General features: G+C 35.3%; 1 protein-coding gene across 7 annotated transcripts in view; it reads right to left on the bottom strand.

Moving 5' to 3' along the window:
• PCDH15 (protocadherin related 15) overlaps window positions 1-20,408 on the bottom strand; it is a 1,725,758-nt gene that overhangs the window by 631,644 nt on the left and 1,073,706 nt on the right. For 5 of the 7 annotated variants that reach the window (XM_070470562.1, XM_070470566.1, XM_070470561.1 and 2 more), the window contains 2 exons: window positions 17,796-17,810; window positions 17,215-17,280 (listed from right to left, as the gene is read on the bottom strand). In XM_070470562.1, coding sequence (XP_070326663.1) covers window positions 17,215-17,280; window positions 17,796-17,810 — 81 coding nt within the window. The remainder of the gene's footprint in view (window positions 1-17,214; window positions 17,281-17,795; window positions 17,811-20,408) is intronic. The other 2 variants (XM_070470567.1, XM_070470563.1) reach the window with 1 other exon arrangement.

Genomic DNA, 20,408 nt, shown 5'->3' with positions numbered 1-20,408 from the left:
TATTATCCATTTGTCTGTTGATGGACACTCAGGTTGCTTCCATATCTTGGCAATTGTAAGCAATGTTGCTATGAACATCAGGGTGCATGTACCTTTTGGAACTAGTATATCTGTTTTGGATTTACCCCTAGGAATGAAATTTATGGGTCATATAGTAGTTCTATTTTTAGCTTTTTGAGAAACCTCCATATTGTTTTCTACAGTGACAACACCAATTTACATTCCCATCAACAGTGCAAGAGGATTCCCTTTTCCTCACATTCTCACCAACACTTGTTATATGTATTTTCTGGTGATAGTCATTCTGACTGATAGCCATTCACACATTCTGATGTGATTATCTCGTTGTGGTTTTGATTTTCATTTCCCTCACGATTGGTGATGTTTAGCATCTTTTTGTGTGCCTGTTGACAATCTGTCTAGCTTCTTTAGAGAAAATTCAGTTCAGGTCTTCTGCCCATTTTAAATTTTTTTGAAGAATTATATGAGCTGTTTATATACTTTGGGTAATAACTCTTTATTGGTCATATAATTTGCATATATTTTCTTATTCAGTAGGTTGTCTTTTTGTTGATGATTTTCCCTTGCTATACAAAAGATATAAGTTTAATTATGTCCCATTTGTTTGCTATTGTTTTTGCTTCCTTTGTTTGAGGAAAAGTTTTCCCCAAAATTCTCCTGTGATTTATGAGAAAGATTGTGCTGCCTTGTTTTCCTCTAGGAGTTTTATAGTATCTGGTCTGGCATTTAGGTCTTTAATCCATTTGGAGCTTATTTTTGTATGTGCTGTTAGAGACTGCTCTGACTTCATTATGTGTAGCTGTCCAGCTTTCCCAGCACCACTTATTGAAGAGACTATCTTGCTTCCATTGTATGTTCTTGACTCCTTTGTCATAGATAACTTGACTGTAAGTGTGCGGTTGTATTTCAGGGGAGTCTACTCTGCTTCATGGTCTATGTGTATCTGTGCCAGTATCATACTGCTTTGATTTCTGTAGCTTTACAGTATATTCTGAAGTCACAGTGCGATTCCTCCAGCTCTGTCCTTTCTAAAGATTGTTTTGGATATTGGACATCTTTTGGTTTACCTACAAGTCTTAAAATTATTCTAGTTCTGTGAAAGATGTCATTGGTATTTTGATAGGGATTGCATTGAATCTGTAGTCTTGGGTCACACAATACTTTTTTTCCCTATACCAATAAGTCTGTATTCATTGTATTTTCCCAGGGAAAAACAAGGAGAGGAAAAAGGGTCAGTATGTGTGTTACAAAATAATACTAAATGGGAAAGGATGTACCTTGGTACAGTAAAACCGACCATCAAATTAACTTTCCCCCAGAAGGGGTCGCCAAACCCAAGGGTGCTCAGTCTGAAGCAATTCAGGAATGAAGGGAAGAAATAAGGGAAAGAACAAATAGATACAATCTTTCTTACCTTCTCTCTCATCACATAAATTCAAAATTTCACACAAAGCTTTGGTTCCTAGCAATAAACACAGTTATATTTTCCCATCTCCTGTTTAAACAGTCTTGTGGCCATTTTGACATAAGTTTCTTGAACACCCATTAAAGTTATTGAGTGACTTAGATATACATTCATCCTTCCTTGACTGGTCTCCCAGCCCTACTTTCTACATGGAAGGCCCCTCATTGCTTCTCTTTACCCTAGGGTTAGAGATTAAAGTAGGTTTTAATCTATCCAAAGACAGAAGTCTGTCTGACATGAATCATATCAAGGAACGGTCTTGATTCAGGAGATTGGGAACAAGAGATGGAGAGTTCATAGTTTTTCAGGACTTTGACACAAATCATTTTAAGAATTGCAGACACCTTGCAAATTAAATGTATAAGTATATGGGCCATATTTTAGGATTGTAGAGAAGGGGGAACTAGAAGAGAGAATAAGAATCTAGTTTTTAAGATGGAAGATCTTGTTCAAAATTAGAAATAAAACAAGAGGAGCACAAAAGAAAGTGTGGTTCAAGGCTCCTCATTTCAAGAAGAGTGACCCTCCACGCTTACTTTTCAGATCTCTTGCCTGGTGCAGGAACTTTTGTCAAACATGCTTTGGCTACTTTTATCAACATAAAAAAAACTTATTAAAAAAAAAAAAAAAACTAAAGATATGGAGAAGAGGAACACATTATATTTATACAAACTAGGCTACCTAGGAATAACCAGATTAATTACTTGTGAAATCCTACAAAGCCCAGACAAATACAGTAACCAGAGGCAGGTAGCTATGAGAGACAAGAACCTAAGATCAGACACACATCACCCAACAGATGTGTTCTATTGCATTTGCCCCATTAAAACACAGTGAGGTAGGTTTGCAGTGACCTCACAGCATGTTAAAACAAACCAACAAAACTACACTTTTCTCCTTTAGCCACCAAGACACTAATGACTGCTGTAACAGGGCAGGACATGCTCTGGAAACCACGAAGAAGCCACCACTAGTGGACTCTTTGAAAGCCAAGGAGAAAAAGCCCTTCATTGGTAAAGGTTAACTATTTTCACCTTGATTTATATATCCAGCCCTGGATAGCTCAAGATGGGTACAGAGGCATCATTCTTAAAACCTATACTTATCAACACGCCCCCCTCCTTTTTTTTTAAACAAAACCACACATACACATTGTTGTGCATGGCAGGCCTAGCCCAATCCAGTTAAGGATTGTTCTGGTCTATAAAGTGAATCCTGTGCCCTGGAATTGGAGGTCTGTTACAGGAATACTCTATCACACATACAGGTGACCTTTGCCTAATTTTGGCTTCACCTCTCTGCACATTTTATGTGGTCCAGCCTCTCCTAATTTCTTTGTACCTCCTTTACCTGTTAAGACCAATTTCCAGTCTTTCAGTAGGAGACGAAGTCACAAGGGAACCCAGTTAAATTCTAGTCTCTCATAAAACATTAAATATGAAGGGGTTTCAAGAGGACACTATGGCAGGAAAGCCAACTCTTATGGACAAAAATGAGGTAGCTCAATTCCAAATAGTTGTTCTCTCTGGTGATACAGTGATAGATAAAAAGAATTCATACTATGTGGCCTGAACCTGCTGCTGACTTATACTTACAATTGTTTAGCATTCTTTTACTGCTGATTGTGGATATGTATTTTAGTTTTTTCTTTTAACCTTCCTACTAGCTTTGTGCATGGATGGCTTCCTGTCTTTATGTTTACCTATATCGGTGAGCTTTTGCATTTCATAATACTTACTTGCATTATGCATTTGCATTGTTTAATACTTACTAGTTTTTTCTCTTTTGCCTAGATGAGTTCCTTTAAAAGTTGTTGTAAAGCTGGTTTCAGTCAGTTCACTCAGTTGTTTTCAACTCTTTGTGACCCCATGGACTGTAGCATGCCAGACTTCCCTGTCCATCACCAACTCCCAGAGTTTTCTCAAACCTCAATGAGTGAAACTTCAGAGGTCTATGTCATTTTTCTAATTACAGGTGTACCTTTAATATTGTTTTTAAATCTTCAAATGTTTTTAAATGAGAAATTTCTTTCTAGGCTTTTTTGTTCTCTGAATTTCTCTTCACCAGTAAGTCAGAGTTTCCATAATGTGATTTTAAGAAAGATTGCTAAAACTTTAAGTGATCTATTAGAATTTTGGGTAATTTTCTTTCACTGGTAGATATGCAGGGATTCAGGAGACTTGTTGTTGTGTTTAGTTGCTCAGTCATGTCCAACTCTTTGCAACCCCATGGATTGCAGCATACCAGGCTTCCCTATCCTTCACTATCTCTTTGGAGTTTCCTCAGACTCATGCCCATTGTGTCAGTGATGCCATTCAACCATCCTATCTGTCACCCTTCTCCTGCCATCAATCTTCCCAGCATCAGGGTCTTTTCCAATGAGTTGGCTCTTCACATCAGGTGGCCAAAGTACTGGAGCTTCAGCATCAGTCCTTCCAATGAATCTTCAGAGTTGATTTCCTTTAGGATTTACTGGCTTTATCTTGCTGTTCAAGGGACTCTCAAAAGTTTTCTCCAGCACCACAGTTTGAAAGCATCAGTTCTTCAATGCTCAGCTTTGTTTATGGTCCAAGTCATATCCATACATGACTACTGGAAAAACAATAGCTTTGACAATATGGACCTTTGTTAGCAAAGTGATGTCTCCCCTTGTATACACTGCTTTTAATATACTGTCTAGGTTTGTCATAGGTTTTCTTCCAAGGAGCAAACAAACATCATTTCATGGTGGCAATCACCATCTGCAGTGATTTCAGAACCCAAGAAAATAAAGTCTGTCACTGTTTTCATTTCTTCCCTATCTATTTGCCATGAAATGATGGGACTGGATGCCATGATCTTAGTTTCTTGAATGCTGAGTTTTAAACCAGCTTTTTCACTCTCCTGTTTCAACTTCATTAAGAGATTCTATGTTTTCTCTTTGCTTTCTGTCATAAGGGTGGTGCTCTGCATACCTGTGGTCATTGATATTTCTCCCAAAAATCTTGACTCCAGTTTGTGCTTCATCCAGTCCAGCATTTCACATGAGGTACTCTGCATGTAAGTTAAATAAGCAGTATGACAATATGGAGCCTGTTGTACTCCTTTCTCAATTTTGATCCAGTTTGTTGTTCCATGACAGGTTCTCTTACTTCTTGACTTGCATACATATACTTCTTGACTTGTTTCACATGAGGTAGGTAAGGTGATCTGGTATTTCCATCTTTTTAAGAATTTTCCACAGTTTGTTGTGATCCACACAGTCAAAGACTTTAGCATAGTCAATAAAGCTGAAGTAGATGATTTTCTGGAATTCCCTTTCTCTTTCTATGATCTAGCAGATGTTGGCAATTTGATCTCTGGTTCCTTTGCCTTTTCTAAATCCAGCTTGTACATCTGGAAATTCTGAGTTTATGTATTTTTGAAGCCTAGCTTGAAGGATTTTGAGCATTTCACAATGCTATCATGTGAAACAAGTGCAATTGTGTGGTAGTTTTAAACTATTTGGCACTGACGTTCTTTGAGATTTAAATGACAACTGACTTTTCCAGTCCTGTAACTACTGCAGGAGTTTTCCAAATTTGCTGGCATATTGAGTGCAGCACTTTAACAGCATCATCTTTTAAGGTTTGAAATACCTCAGCTGGAATTCCATCACTTCCACTGGTTTTGTTCATAGTAATGCCTCCTAAGGCCCACTTGACTTCACATTCCAGGATGCCTATCTCTAGGTGAGTGATCACACCATTGTGGTTATCTGGTCATTAGGACTTTTTTTGTACAGTTCTGTGTATTCTTGCCACCTTTTCTTAATATCTTCTGCTTCTGTTAGGTCCATACTGTTTCTGTCCTTTACTGAGCCCATCTTTGAGTGAAATATTCCTTTCATAACTCTAATTTTCTTGAAGAGCTCTTACCTCCTTACTTCTGGGTTCTGAGTACCTGAACTGTATTTCTACTTTAAGATGATATTATAGGCCATTTAAAATGTTTAAAATTATATATATTTTTTCTTAGATTTAAAGCAATAATATGGTTATATTTATGGCATAGGTATTAGCATTCCATATTTCAATATTATCATAAATATTACCATTTTAAAAAGTCTTCTGGGAAAAAAATTACCTGATCATTGCAGACATTGTCATGCAGGCAGAAAACACTTGAAGTTTATAAATTATTCTATGTGCACAATGAATTTTAACGAAAGGTTTGTTATATTGAGAAATATAAATAATAACACTTCAAACTATTCTAAACAGACAGGTATGTGCCACTTAACTCAGATTTTAATTGTGTTTGTGGAATTTGTCTTTATTATTTACTTGAATCAACCATCAACCAAGTTTTTTGAATATGTACAATACACCTGGTATTTCACTTTCTTCTGGGATTACAACAATGACTTGAAGCAGATAGCCTTTGCTCTTATGAACCTTGTAACTTAATATAATAATTCCACTTTGAGAAAAAAGGTACCATCAGTTGTTGGCAGAAAAAATACTAGCACACAGACTTACATGTTTGCCTTCCATCTTTCCTTTGCCCTAAAGCATGTATTTATATAGGCCAACTGAACTCTGTATATTTACAATGGGTTCTCCTTTTCTCAACTACTATTAATATAAATACAGCTATATGTGTCACACATGTAATATAGCTTACAGAAGTTATTTGTCACATGTCAGGAATATTTGTGCCATTTCTAAATAACTGTCATAGAATAAAGGTCCATCTTCCTAAAGCCTTAATTTTAACTAATAGTCAAAGTGTAAAAATTTATAGTTAGAGAAGCATGTTGAATTCAGTGATATTTAAAATATACTTCAAAGATATAAATTTAAATAACATGCTTTTATAAAACCAAAGCACAAAAGATAATCCTCTGAAGCTTTCTAAAATATAAAATCAAAGAGTGTTTATGTAATGTCCTATCAATGTCTACAATGATAAAAGTGTTTATGTACAAAATAGGAATTTCCAACAAAAAATTCACAAGGATAGCCTTTTAATCAGGATTATATGGGAAGATAGTTTATTCAATTCCAATTGCTATTAGTCTATTCAAAGTTAGATGTTAGTTTTTAGATGCTTTGTTTCAACTGAATGAATAAAGCAAGATATAGCCTATGGTAGAGAATGAGAAAGTACAGAGAAAATATTTTGTGAGACTTAACTGACATTTTGAAACAAACTAAAATCAAACTAACTAATTTTATTTAAGGACATATAATAGGTTTCAAAAAAACAAACAATATTAACTGACAAGAATCTATTTATTGTGGAACATTTGAGAGACTTCCAGATTCAAAGTGTTGAAGGAATATGCAAATAATATAAATGAAATGTTCACCTTCATACTTGCTAGTTATTATATAATGGAAATGTAGAGATATTAACTGGTCATTAGTGATGCGAAATTAGAAGGAAAAGCTTTGCTTTGAACAATGTTCTCAAAGCTTATTCACTACAAATATTAAACACTTAGGACAAATTTTCTTGGGACTTGGGACAAATTTCCAAATTACCCACTCTGTTAATTTAATCACTCTCTTAATTAATGTATAATCTTTAGTCTGGCTCTTTGTTGAGTCCTCACATCCTCCTGCCCCCCCCCAAAAAAAAAACACTTTTAAAAATAGTAAACTAACCCTGTACAGAGTGATGGGATGCTAGTCCCTTACTAATAAGGTCCACATCCTGCCTGTCCTAAATTATTAAGATAAAACGAAGTACAATTAATCAACATTTTCACCAAAGCATGCTTCTATAAAGATGATCATGTTATCAAGTGAAGTGACACATTTACAAATACTACAAGTTGCAAATATTTTTCTGAAATGTGGATTAGCACTGAATCTTCCCTTTTTTAAAAAATTAATGGTGTTTTGAAGACAGTGTAATATAACAAAGATCATTGGTTATACTTTTGATGGTGTCACGCTATTAAACTTTCAGATTTTCAATATTTACAATAACTATCATGTTCACACTGACCTTTGGAATGGTTACTCTGTGTTAAGTGAGCCAGTGATACCACCAAGCCAAACTGAGTGAATCAATATGTTTTCTAGTATTTTAGCAGACAGACCTTTTAAAGGGTAACATTTTCTTAGATTGTACATGTATACAGATACAATTACCTATTTAAATTATGAAATGTGCAAACTAGAATATTGAGTGAGACAGGAAGAATTATCCTTAGCGGTTTCTTCTAGCCACTTGCATTTCACAATCAAGTGGTTTTGATTGAAGCGTGTCCTTATATTCAATCAATATCCATCTCCTCTACTTCAACTACATTTGTTATCATTTTTTCCAGGCATTTTTTTTTTAACCCTACCTTAAACTGACCAGATCATTTCCATCTGGTGAAGGAAATGGCAACCCACTCCAGTATTCTTGCCTGGAGAATTCCATAGACAGACCATGGGGTTGCAAAGAATTGGACACGACTAAATGATGAATGCACACAAACTGACCAGCAAAATTCATCCTCATAGTCTTTGGATTTGAATTTTCCATCTGAAATGTGAATTTCCTAGCTAAGTGCATGGCTCACATCTTTAGTCAGTTTTGTTCAGGGCTCTTTGCTCAAATATTATCTCTTTAAATAAATACCTACAATAGCATCACTGCCTCCCCACTTGACTAACATTCTGTGTTCTCTTGCTCTGCTCTGTTTTTTTTGTTATTGTTGTTTTCCCCCTAGAGATCTTGCCTCTGCCACCTGGAGGGGATTGATTTTGCTTGTTTTCTAGTTTTCTAGTGTACCCAGATAAGGAGCTATCCCTTTTCTACTCAAAACCATTTTAAGAAGAAATCTCAATGAAACACAGGTCTGACAATTCAAATTCCCAGTTTGTAGACTTGTAAACTTTCAGAAGCAAGCAAGCAAGGAGACAAATACCAGCAGAAGCAAGAACAAGCAAAAGGAGATTGTTTAATGTTCTTATAATGAAAAGAAAAACTTTGTTTCTGAGGTGCCCTGAGTGAATAGGAGAGTTCTGTGCTAAGCAGCCAGTACTTGAGCCTTGAACTAAGAGTTACTGTTAAACAAAACTCAGAATCTAGAAAGCAAAAATGAGGACTGATTAAAAAACAAACAAGCAAACACCTTGCCTTTGGTAACCAGTGGCAAGTGGTTTGGATAGGCTAAAAGGAATGCTTTAATATATTATATCTCCACATTTTATTTAAGTAAACCCATTAGTATTTTAACCAAGCTGAATTTACTTTAATGGTGCATAGCTTTGATTCCCCAAACCTTTTATTACTGAGTACAATTAGGAGATTAATTTTTATTCTAAGGAATAAGTATTAATATCTATTAATATATTTTGTATTATTTGCTTAAATTGTACCATCTGATATGAATATAAAATCTAGTTTTAGTGCATCCTTCAGTTTCATGAAATAGCAATAGGTGAAGAGATACTAAGTACTTTTATATTCATTAATCCACATGACACTCTTAAGCATATTTAATTGAATTTTGTTACATTTCCAGGTGTAAATATGTGGCATTTGAACATTTGTTTTGAAAACTTCTGTAGGAGGTATTTTAACTCCAAGGATGTTTCAAATCATCTGGGGGTGACTGTTCTCATCCAGCAATTACTAAGAACCTTTATATTGTTGACTACTATAGTCAAAAGTAACAGAAGTGATCCTTTTCATATTTCCAGTGTTCTAACAGAAGAGTCATACCCCATTGACCCACAACAAAGATCAATAATCTAGTGGCCAACATTTGATCATGAGAAACAGAAGTGAAAGAATCGTGCATGACAAACAGGAATTTGAAAAATTCTTTAGGAGCAAGGTAATGGTGGAATCTGAAAGACTGCACAAGGAAGAGAAGTGGTAGACAGAACCTCTGGGAGCTTGATGCTAAAACCAGTAACCGAACTTAGGTGCCTCTCCCATCCCCAAGTTCCTAGATCTCCATCAGAGACTCACTCCTCAGCTAAATTAAAATCACACAACATAAGAGCTAACAGTGTGCTAGTTATGCACAGAAAGCTCAAAACCAAGTCCCTTCACTCCCTTCCATAAAAAATATCTCATTGAGTCCAAAAGTCTGTTCTGTACATCTGTGTCTCTCTTTCTGTTTTGCATATAGGGTTATCATTACCATCTTTCTAAATTCCATATATATGTGTTAGTATACTGTAATGGTCTATCTTTCTGGCTTACTTCACTCTGTATAATGGGCTCCAGTTTCATGGACTCTGTGGGAGAAGGCGAGGGTGGGATGTTTCGAGAGAACAGCATCGAAACATGTATATTATCTATGGTGAAACAGATCACCAGCCCAGGTGGGATGCATGAGACAAGTGCTCGGGCCTGGTGCACTGGGAAGACCCAGAGGGATCGGGTGGAGAGGGAGGTGGGAGGGGGGATCGGGATGGGGAATACATATAGATCCATGGCTGATTCATGTCAGTGTATGACAAAAGCCACTACAATATTGTAAAGTGATTGGCCTCCAACTAATAAAAATAAATGAAAAAAAAAAATCTCATTGATGTCCCCTCCCCCATGCACCTCTGTCATCTTAGTTGCCTAATTTAGGAGTCAAAATACTGGTGGTTTACAGGTGATATGAACCACACAGATGTGTTTTGTTTGGCTAATAAAAAATCAAAATTTAAATTAGAATGACATCTTTAACACACAACTTCCAATTTTGAAAATGACTGAAGGTTTTTCTACATGGGTACAAATGGAGAGAACTCAGTAGATCTTCCCTCCTTGTGTCACACAGTCCCATTCTTGTTGCCAGCAAGACCCATGGCCCATCTTCTAACAGTCTAAGCAAATTAAATCAATGCTAGCTTCAATTGTTTGCCCTAGTAACTTAGGATTTAGATATTCTCTCTATAGAAAAGTGGTCCATTATAACAGCATCATTTGGGACTGTATATGTGTGTGTGATGTAATTTAATTCTATATAATTCAAATTTATTTGTTAGATGTGAGATTAAAATAAAGGATTCAGAGAAAATGCAAAATATTAGAATGCTTTTTTTCTAAAATGTTTGCCTTAGAAACCAAGGGTTACCCCACATAACTTAATTTTTTCATCATCTTTAACATTAGCATTCTGAAACTTAAACATAAACGAGGGTCACTAACTTGAATAGAATTGTTTTCCTTGTATAAAACACTAGCTTGCCAGCCTTTTTGACCTCTGTCTGTTTTGTGTACTTCCCCTGTCCCTTGTTTTAGTGTCATTTCACTAGGTCCAGCAATAGCATTGCATATTGGGTGCTACAGAGTCAACAAATGAGAAAAGAAATATCATAAAAGAAATATGATTAAATGCTAATGTGTGTTAGCTTGTTACTTATCAAGTTATCTATTTCCTTAATGCTTAGAAAGTTTTCAACTTATTTCACAGTTATATATTCAGAAGTCTGCAACTGCTGACCTTTTAGAAAATAATACTTTAGCACAAATGAACAAAAGCAGAATGCATTGTTGTGTGTGTAGCTCCAGCAGTAATGAGCAGAGCCAAATTGTTTTCTACTAGGACAATTGTCTTAGTCACTGTAACAAGAGGATTAAAATAAGTGAGGAAAGACATGAATTTTTACATCATTTTTGTCTAATATTTACAAATGTATTTAGGATAGTTTCATTTAACTCCTTCATAATTTATAAAAAATACATTTCTTCATTGTGTATTCATTTCACTAGAAAGAACTCAGAATGACTTGATGATGATTGGGAGAAATAAATAATAGAATAACAACGACATTTGTAATTATGATTTTGAGGCTATGCAACATCCACAGCAATCTAGCCAGAAGAACATTAATGTCTTATAAAAAGATTTAATATTTCGGCAGTTAAGGAGCAAGTCTGGATGTTATAGAATTACAAAACAATAGGAAAACATTTTTCTCTATTTCTCCAGAAAAACAAAACTGTCATGTTGTGCTAAAGATCATTTGCTTGATGTCAACACTGATGATCATGTATAACCCTGTACACAATATTAGTTATTAATCCTTCAAAAGTTTTTACAGTCATCCATTAATTTACCTTCATATAATGTGTATAATTTCTATTGTTAGAGTTGCTATGTTTCATAAAGATTTATGAAGCAGAATACATACTTATTTTTAACTTTTCCATATTTCAAATAGAATTCTAGGGTTTGTTGGTGAAAACCATCAAGGAAACTAATGCTGTTTACTGTAGCTATAAGACAACAACACAGAATAGAAGTAGGATAAAAGTGCCTTTACAAGCTGTTTAAAACCAAACCCTTAAAACAACCCCTCCCATAGGACATATGTACTAGATCCCTCTCTCCCTTTTATTTTCATGAGTAAAACTCTACAATTTTTCAAAAGCTTAATATCTAAGAATGTATCCTATATGTCAGGTTTTATTTAATATATAACTTATGTTGGCAACACTTTGTTATATTTCATACTTGAAATAACTAAAATAGTTATAGAACAGAGAGGAAATTAAATCTGGAAACATCTTAAGCTGTATCCTTGTCTCGACACATCAAAAGAAACATGAACTAAAGACAGACCCAGATAAGTGTTTCAATCTTTACTAACAAGTCTCCAAAACATTTATATGAGCCAAGGATTCTGTCTGTGGCAACTCTATTGAAACCTTTTTTCACTTACTGTATAATTTCTAGCACCTTTAACCTCTTGGTGGCATCTTCACCCTCTTTGACTTTAGCCCAACAGAACAGTCATCCAGACTGCCTGATAACTTGCTAGGTTGGTTCCTCCGTTCCCTCTCTTCCCAACATCTTATGTCATCTCTCATCTCCGGTTCTCATCATTTTCTACTCTGAGTTACTTCATACAGTTTAGTATCCTTCCACTCTAGTTGTTGTTGTGATTTTTTTCTGCCAGATTAGACCTTGCTCTCTTTAGAGAAAAAAAAGAGAAGAGTGAAGATAACATTGGCAAAAAGAGATGGTTCTGAACACACACACACACACATATAAATGACATCACACTTTGTTTAAACCTTGGGAATATTCATAAACAAACATTGGTTCTTCAAAACTTATCTTTCCATGAATGCAAGATCTATTTTACTAGGAATATGTGAAACTCTACTTGCAACCCTTTGGAGGTATGCGAGGCAGAGTTTGGCAAACTCCTTTGCTATAACCCAAAGATATGAAATTGGTAACTATAAGGAAAGAAGAACATCAGCATAAACATTTAATCTTCTGCTCTTCCAAGCTTAGTGATTTTTGACAATGGAAAGAAAAACACGACACCAAGCAACTTGCAAATGCCCCTCAATAACGTAATTGTTTCTAATGAAGAGCCAACCTCCTTTCCCTCCCCAAGCTACATGCTTGGGCCAGAGAATCTCCACAGAAGGAGTGAGCAATTGAATTCATTGTTCCTTTCTATAACCTCCCCTACCTCCCTAGAAGCACAGGAAGGTCTGTAATACTCAACCCAGCTTATACTTGGTTTTGAAATGTACCCTGACAAGGACTAGGAAACACTCTCATTAAATCAGCTGCGGCATCCTCTGTTGATGGGTCCCTTCATAATGTGAATACATTCCATTATCTTTCATTTCCCAAATTACCTGTGAGTCCACAATATTTTAACTGCAAATCCATAAAAGACACTTACAGATTTGCCTCCTAAATCTCTCACTTACTTAGTGATATCCTTTTGCTTCTGAACCTGTCTACTTTTGTACAGTCATAGTGTTGTATTCAAACCATGATTTCAAATTGTTTTCTTGTCCCCTTAACTCAGCACTGCTTATGTATATTTATCCAGTTTCTGAGAGTTAGCCTGAGCCAGTTGTTCCAAAGTTTGTTTGAATGTCATTCCATAGTTGTTGTAAAGCATCCAAGACCCTGACTTGGCTGGCACCCAGAGGCAAATTTAAATAGTTTTAGTGTAACTGTTCCTGGCCTTTCTCCTTCCAGTAAGGACTCAATGCCATTAGGCAATTCAGAGTCCAGTGAACCTAAAAGTGTATTTCTAGAAATATTTTTAAAGTTTTTTTTTTAGAGCAGTGTTCTAATTTCACAATGGGAAGTACAGAGAGAGTATATTTTTCCATATACCCTTTACCCTGCACATGTGTAGTGTTCTGCTTTATCAACATCACTCACTAGAATGGTACAATTTTTTTAACCAAGGATGAACCTACATTAGCACATCATAATCACCCAAAGTCCACAGTTTACCTTTGATTTCCTTTTTGTGTTGTGCATTCTATTGGTTTGGACAAATATATAATGACATATATCCATCATTAAAATATAATGCAGTGTTTTCATTGCCCTAAAATTCCTTTTTGCTCTGCCTATCTTTCTCCTACTTACTTTTAGAAACTAGTAATCTTTTTATTTGTTTCATTTTTATTTTTAACCTTTTCCAAAATGCCATAGTTGAAATCATACAGTCCCTGCTTTTTTTTTTTGGGTTGGCTTTTTTCACTTAGTAATATGCACTTAAATCACTTTCATGTCTTTTCATGGCTTCTATCAAGCTCATTTTAGTTTGAATTTGTCTGGATGCACCATAGTTTACTTGCTAGGACATCATGCTTGCTTCCAAATTTGGGAAATTTATGAATTAAACTGCTGTACATGTCCATGTGCAGGTTTTTCTGTATACATAAACTTTTCTGGAAAAAAAATTTAGATATTTTCAAATAATATATTCTAAGTCTGTTTCTCACTATACATTCTCCCCTCTAAATGCAATTACTCATTAAATATGTCCTATATACTAGTTCTAGAGGTTTCGGGCAGTGATCAAGGGCCAATATGATTTTCTTAATGGGCTGACTTTGGGTCCTTACCACATAAGCTTGATTTTCTGGTGGCTCTGATGAAAATGAACTTTTCAGATTGAGGGTGAGAAAATGAATCTGTTATCAATATACAGCTGAGGACAAGGACCAAGGAAGGGAACAATCTAACAGGTCCTAGGGTAAGAAAGAGGTTTATGAATCTCTATCTATTAAATTTTTAAGTATTTCAAACATATACATGTGCAAACAAATTTAACATACATATTTTAAAAAAGAAATATTTCCCACAGAGTATAAAAATTTTTAAATATGCAGATGTATATAACAAATAATGGACATTCTTTAAATGTATCTTAGTGACTTGTATCACTCCAGTACTCTTGCCTGGAAAATCTCATGGGTGGAGGAGACTGGTGGGCTGCAGTCCATGGGATCGCTAAAGGTCAGACACGACTGAGCGACTTCACTTTCACTTTTCACTTTCATGCAGTGGAAAAGGGAATGGCAACCCACTCCAGTGTTCTTGCCTGGAGAATCTCAGGGACGGGGGAGCCTGGTGGGCTGCCATCTATGTGGTTGCACAGAGTCAGACACAACTGAAGCGACTTAGCAGTAGCAGCGGTGACTTATATAAGAAAATTAAATATATAATTTAAAAGGCCTGAATTGTTTAAAAGCTATACTCGAGGATGTATTTAACAATGGAGATTGTTTAGCAGTAACATCAATAAAGTAAACAAAGAACAAATTGACACACAAACTTACTAGTTTGACTTAATGAAGGATTTGCTATGCATTACTTTTAAGAGGCCCAGAACCTTTAAAAATAGGTGCTTATTACACTAGTAAAATAGGATACCCTCATGTTTTGTTACTGCCAATTAAAAAGTTTCATGAAAAAAAAAAAAACTAAGAGTTTAAGAGAAGGACTAGAATTAACTGTCCTTTTGGGAAATTTCTCAGATTTGTCTAAAGAAAAATAAGAAAACACTTTAATGCATTGTTTCCTTTAGACTTCTAAGGCAAGTATGATTACACATTACATTATAATATCTGGCAGAGTTTCATTTGATCACCGTATTTTTAGAAATTTAATGTGAAACAAAAATGTAATACATTTAATCTCTAGATTGGTATTTATACTCCTTGTGATGACACTCAAAAAACTTTGGCAGCTTTTTGAGTAGTTGGCAGGTTCTACAAAACATGCCAATTAAAGAGCAAAACATTACACCACTACATCATGTCACATTCTTCTAAAATATAAATATTGAACTTTCACCACATGCTGCCATGCAGCACTGCTATGACAACATCTTTGTAGAGTTCCTAAGCTCCTTCAAAAAGTGGCATCTAATCAGCACAAGGAGAGGTAAAATATTACTGTGGCTATAATTATCTGGTTGGCAAAATAAGCTCTGTGTAGAATTATGTTGAAACAGCCATTTAGTAAAATTAATGCTTTAGTTCAGCTCAGCTTATATGTTTAAGAGAACTGGTGAACAATGAGAAAATACAGGTTAGTTTTCTATTACATTAATTTTGTGTCTCTGTTTAAAAAGTAAACTTTTATTTTCTTACTATAATACATTTAGAAAGCAGATTTGTTCATAGAAAAGCATTTAAGGATAAATCATAATTCTACATGTGAAATATACATTTTCTGGTATAGTAATTATATATATACTTTTTTTTCTTTTCTGAGGACACATACAGAACTTATTTCTAATTTATTTAAATACATCTTAGTAATACATTAACTTCACATGTTTTCAACATCAATAAGTACTGAATTTTTAAAAATAAACTATCAAACCTGTGTAATTTTAAAAACATTTCTAAAATTTAGTATAAACACTTAAATTTGTTTAAACAGAGGCCAGGAGAATTGTGGACATTTTTTGGCTGATTCCAAAGGATGTGAAAGATGTTTAAGAATTTAAAATGTTTATACAGATTCTACTAAGAAAGAAAAGAAATATTTCTAATACAGCATAATAAATCTATGATTAAGTACACCAATACAGGTATTATGTATACTATAGAAATTTTCAAGATACATATAGGTTGAATTGCAGTGAAAAGTCATTTTCTAATAAGCCACTTGCCATTGTTTTTTAAAAAGACATCAACATGGTAAAATAAAAGTACAAATTAAACATAGTGGAAGGTCTGTTGCAGAATCAATAGACAAAATGAGCTAAAGGACATTCTCATATTTAGAAGAGTTTGCAATAGAAACCAAGACTCAAGAGATTTCCATTTTACTTTTACCTAATAGAGGAGTAGCATCTTTAACTATTTGTAAAGTTTAGAGAGACCAAGAGAGTGTTGGGGAACAAAAGTGCTAATTTTTGTTTTGATAAAGAAAATTATATTGCTGGAGTGCTTAATATAGATTAAGAATTAGATGTTACTTATGGCAGACAGACTGAGTGAAAAGTCAGACTTTCTCCTCTGTTCTAGACCTTTTGTTGGGTTCTCTGTTATCAAGAACTTTTTCAGTTTTCTCAGTAACTTCTTAAATCACCATGCCTAATGATAGGCTATGGATCTTAATCCTAACCAGAGTGTAGCAAATTGAAATTAACAGTGCAGAGTTTACCTTGTGGTTCACTTCTTTTGGAGGAATGCACTAGGTAACAGTATATGTGATAGCTGAATCTACCTATTGACAAAGAAAAGCTCTAGCCAGTATCTAGATGTCTTCTTGGACTTATCCTGAATCAAGTGACTTCTCTGCAATCAAAACTAAACATTTCTATTCACTGAGTCTCTCATAATATAATCCAAGCATTTCCAGGGAATGGTGTAAATTAAAGTCATACAGGGAAGAAATTAAAAGAGAACTGTTAGTGAATTTGCTTTGGGGCTTTCATTTAGTGCTTCCACATATATCAAAAATATGTTTGAAATGAGAAATCCCTGTTAGATTTGGTCACTTTTAAAAGAGAAATCTCACTCACCATTCCGACTCTCTTCGTCAATGGCAACTATGGTGGCTGGTGGTCCTCCTCGAGCTAGTTTACAATCTAAAGAGAAAACAAGACAAAGTAAGAAGTAGCTATTGCAGGGACATTCACCCTGAGATTAAATTCACAGTGATATGTACTGACATTTACAAATAAATATCCTATAATCAAATTAATATGCATCATTACTGTTAATAATTTTTTAATTAAAAAAAAAGTGTTCATAAGAACTACACAGATTCCTTACCACATTGCAACAAAGACACTTTATAGACCATGACATGGTTCAAACCATACTTCGAAAACACCAGCAGAGACCACTGGAGAGTGGAAGTCTTTCAGGACAGAGATAATGGGATGGTAATTTAACCCAAAGAAATGACATAAAGGGATGATTAACAAGGATAAATTGTAATTAAAGCTTCACAACAGAAACAAACATAATTGGACTTTAATTGTGATAAAGGGTCTAATTAAAAAGAGTGAATAGAATTTTAATAATATTCTAAAGAGGATGAAACAGAGACAGACAAGCAATGTTTGTGGGGTTTGAGATTTTATTTTTGTCATCTTACCCTCATATTGCCAGTCTGTAGTCAAAAGTATAGAGTCATCAATGGAAGCAGATCAGAAAAATAAAAGAAAGAAAGGAAGAAAGAATATATGTGTATATTTAGTGAGGATTGAAAGATATAAATAGCATTGTACAATAACAGATATATCACACCTAACGATTTCCAGAAATGAAATATGTAAAATCCTTACTTTTATAATTCAAACACAGTATGAACAAGTTAATTTGATAATGTATGTCACTCACATCTTAAAAATTGCAGATCAAATTGAATATAATATACAATACACCTATGTGTCCTATGAAAAAGTAAATAAAATTACATATCAGTTGTCTATTATCTCTGTGTTGAACAAACCTTAAGAATACTGCCTGTCAATCAGTAGTGATTAATTTGTTATTTCAAGAACTGTTAATGCGTGGATAATGAACATATAAATAGTATCATGAACTATAATATCCATGATAATTAAAATGTGAAGGCTTCGCCTGAAGGATGTCAAAAGTATATTTCTGAGACATAAAGTGCTCTCGCAAGAGATACTTGGCCAGCCTGACAGGGTTGTGTCATGCGGTTAAATGTATATGGAATGTTCCAGTGATTGAAACATAAATTGGCTTAAGTCATCCAAGCAGGTGTGTTATTTGGAAGATGATTTCAAGAGTTCAGTTCAGTTCTGTCACTCAGTCGTGTCCGACTCTTTGCGACCTCATGAACTGCAGCACGCCAGGCCTCCCTGTCCATCACAAACTCCCGGAGTCCACCCAAACCCATGTCCATGGAGTCAGTGATGCCATCCAACCATCTCATCCTCTGTTGTCCCCTTCACCTCCTGCCCTCAATCTTTCCCAGCATCAGGGTCTTTTCCAATGAGTCAGCGCTTCACATCAGGTGGCCAAATTATTGGAGTTTCAGCTTCAACATCCGCCCTTCCAGTGAACACTCAGGACTGATTTCCTTTAGGATGGACTGGTTGGATCTCCTTGCAGTCCAAGAGACTCTCAAGAGTCTTCTCCAACACCAAAGTTCAAAAGCATCAATTTTTTGGCGCTCAGCTTCCTTCAGAGTCCAGCTCTCACATCCATACATGACCACTGGAAAAACCATAGCCTTGACTAAATGGACCTTTGTTGGAAAAGTAATGTCTCTGCTTTTTAACATGATGTCTAGGTTGGTCATAACTTTCCTTCCAAGGAGGAAATATCTTTCAATTTCATGGCTGCAATCACCATCTGTGGTGATTTTGGAGCCCAGAAAAATAAAGTCAGCCACTGTTTCCACTGTTTCCCCATCTATTTGCCATGAAGTGATGGGACTGGATGCCATGTATTAAAATTCTGCCATTATGTACATGGGTGTGAATAATAAGGGCTTTGGCAAGCACTGTTCTATATTGTAAGATGTGTGTTCTCTCATGTAAAGTTTACAATATCTGAAATCTCCAGTTTTTCTCTCTTTGTCCTTGTCAATATTCAAGGAGTTTCAGGTCACAGTGGTTTTATATCTAAAATATCTCACCACACTCCATCCTTTCCTTCTTACACCCCCTGACATAGTGCAACTCCTCACTGTTTTCAACCTCTACTCTTACAGTGGTTCCCTCATTAATCCCCTGGAAACTTTGTTCTCATCCTGCATTCATCCATTCATTTCATGAGAATAATTTTTGTGCACCCAAATCAAAGGTGAATTAATGGCACTTCTCTGCACAAAAGCACTTATGTTTCCTTTGGAGTGAAGAAAAATGTTTTAGGATATCATTCAGAGGGTGTCACAGTCTCAACATTGTTTACTTATTAAGCACTATGCCCTTTAGTCACCTTAGAGCCCTTACTCTTGCTAGGATTACATCTTGTATTATTAAGGCAGCTTTGTTACCTAAAGTCATTTCTGCCTCTACTGCCTGGCAAGTCTGTTATTCTTCATAAAATTAGACTTCACCTGTTCCACCAAAACTTTCTTATATCCCAGTGAAAATTTAAATTTTATTACTGAGTTCTCATATCTGTTCATGTAGCTTTTTATTCATCTGTAAATACAAAAATTATTCAGTCAAACTGGTAGATAGCTTACTATGTGCTGAATATGGGAATTAAAAATCAACAACTCCTTTCTTCACAGATCTCAGGTGGGGATGATAAGGGGTCAGATAAAGGAAAAACTCATAAACAACCACAAAATTATGGCACAATGTTGTCTATGTAAGTCAGTTGTTTAATATGATCATCAACAACACAAATGATTAAATTAGAGACAATGCCTGCTGTGAGTAGAAATGGGATACACAAAAAGGCAGAGGCAATTTGTGGAAAGAATAAATGAAACACGACCAATTCTTACAAGAAGCAATTCCTGGATTATGAATCATGCCTTCCATTTGTATTTCAAAGAGTAGTTACTATTCAATACTATTTTACTTCTTCCCACTCTCCTTCTTTCCCTCTCTCTTCCTCCTCCCTCTCCCTGCCTCCCTCACTTACACACACACACACAGACATACACACACACACACACAGTGACTCAATGATAAAGAATCTGCCTGCCAATGTAGGAGACACAGGCTCAATCCTTGAGTCAGGAAGATCCACGGAGAAGGAAACGGCAACCCACTCC

The sequence above is a fragment of the Odocoileus virginianus genome, chromosome 7 (assembly GCF_023699985.2).
Source record: "Odocoileus virginianus isolate 20LAN1187 ecotype Illinois chromosome 7, Ovbor_1.2, whole genome shotgun sequence".
In the NCBI taxonomy this organism is placed as follows: Eukaryota; Metazoa; Chordata; class Mammalia; order Artiodactyla; family Cervidae; genus Odocoileus; species Odocoileus virginianus.
This window is presented reverse-complemented; position numbering and strand designations above follow the sequence as displayed.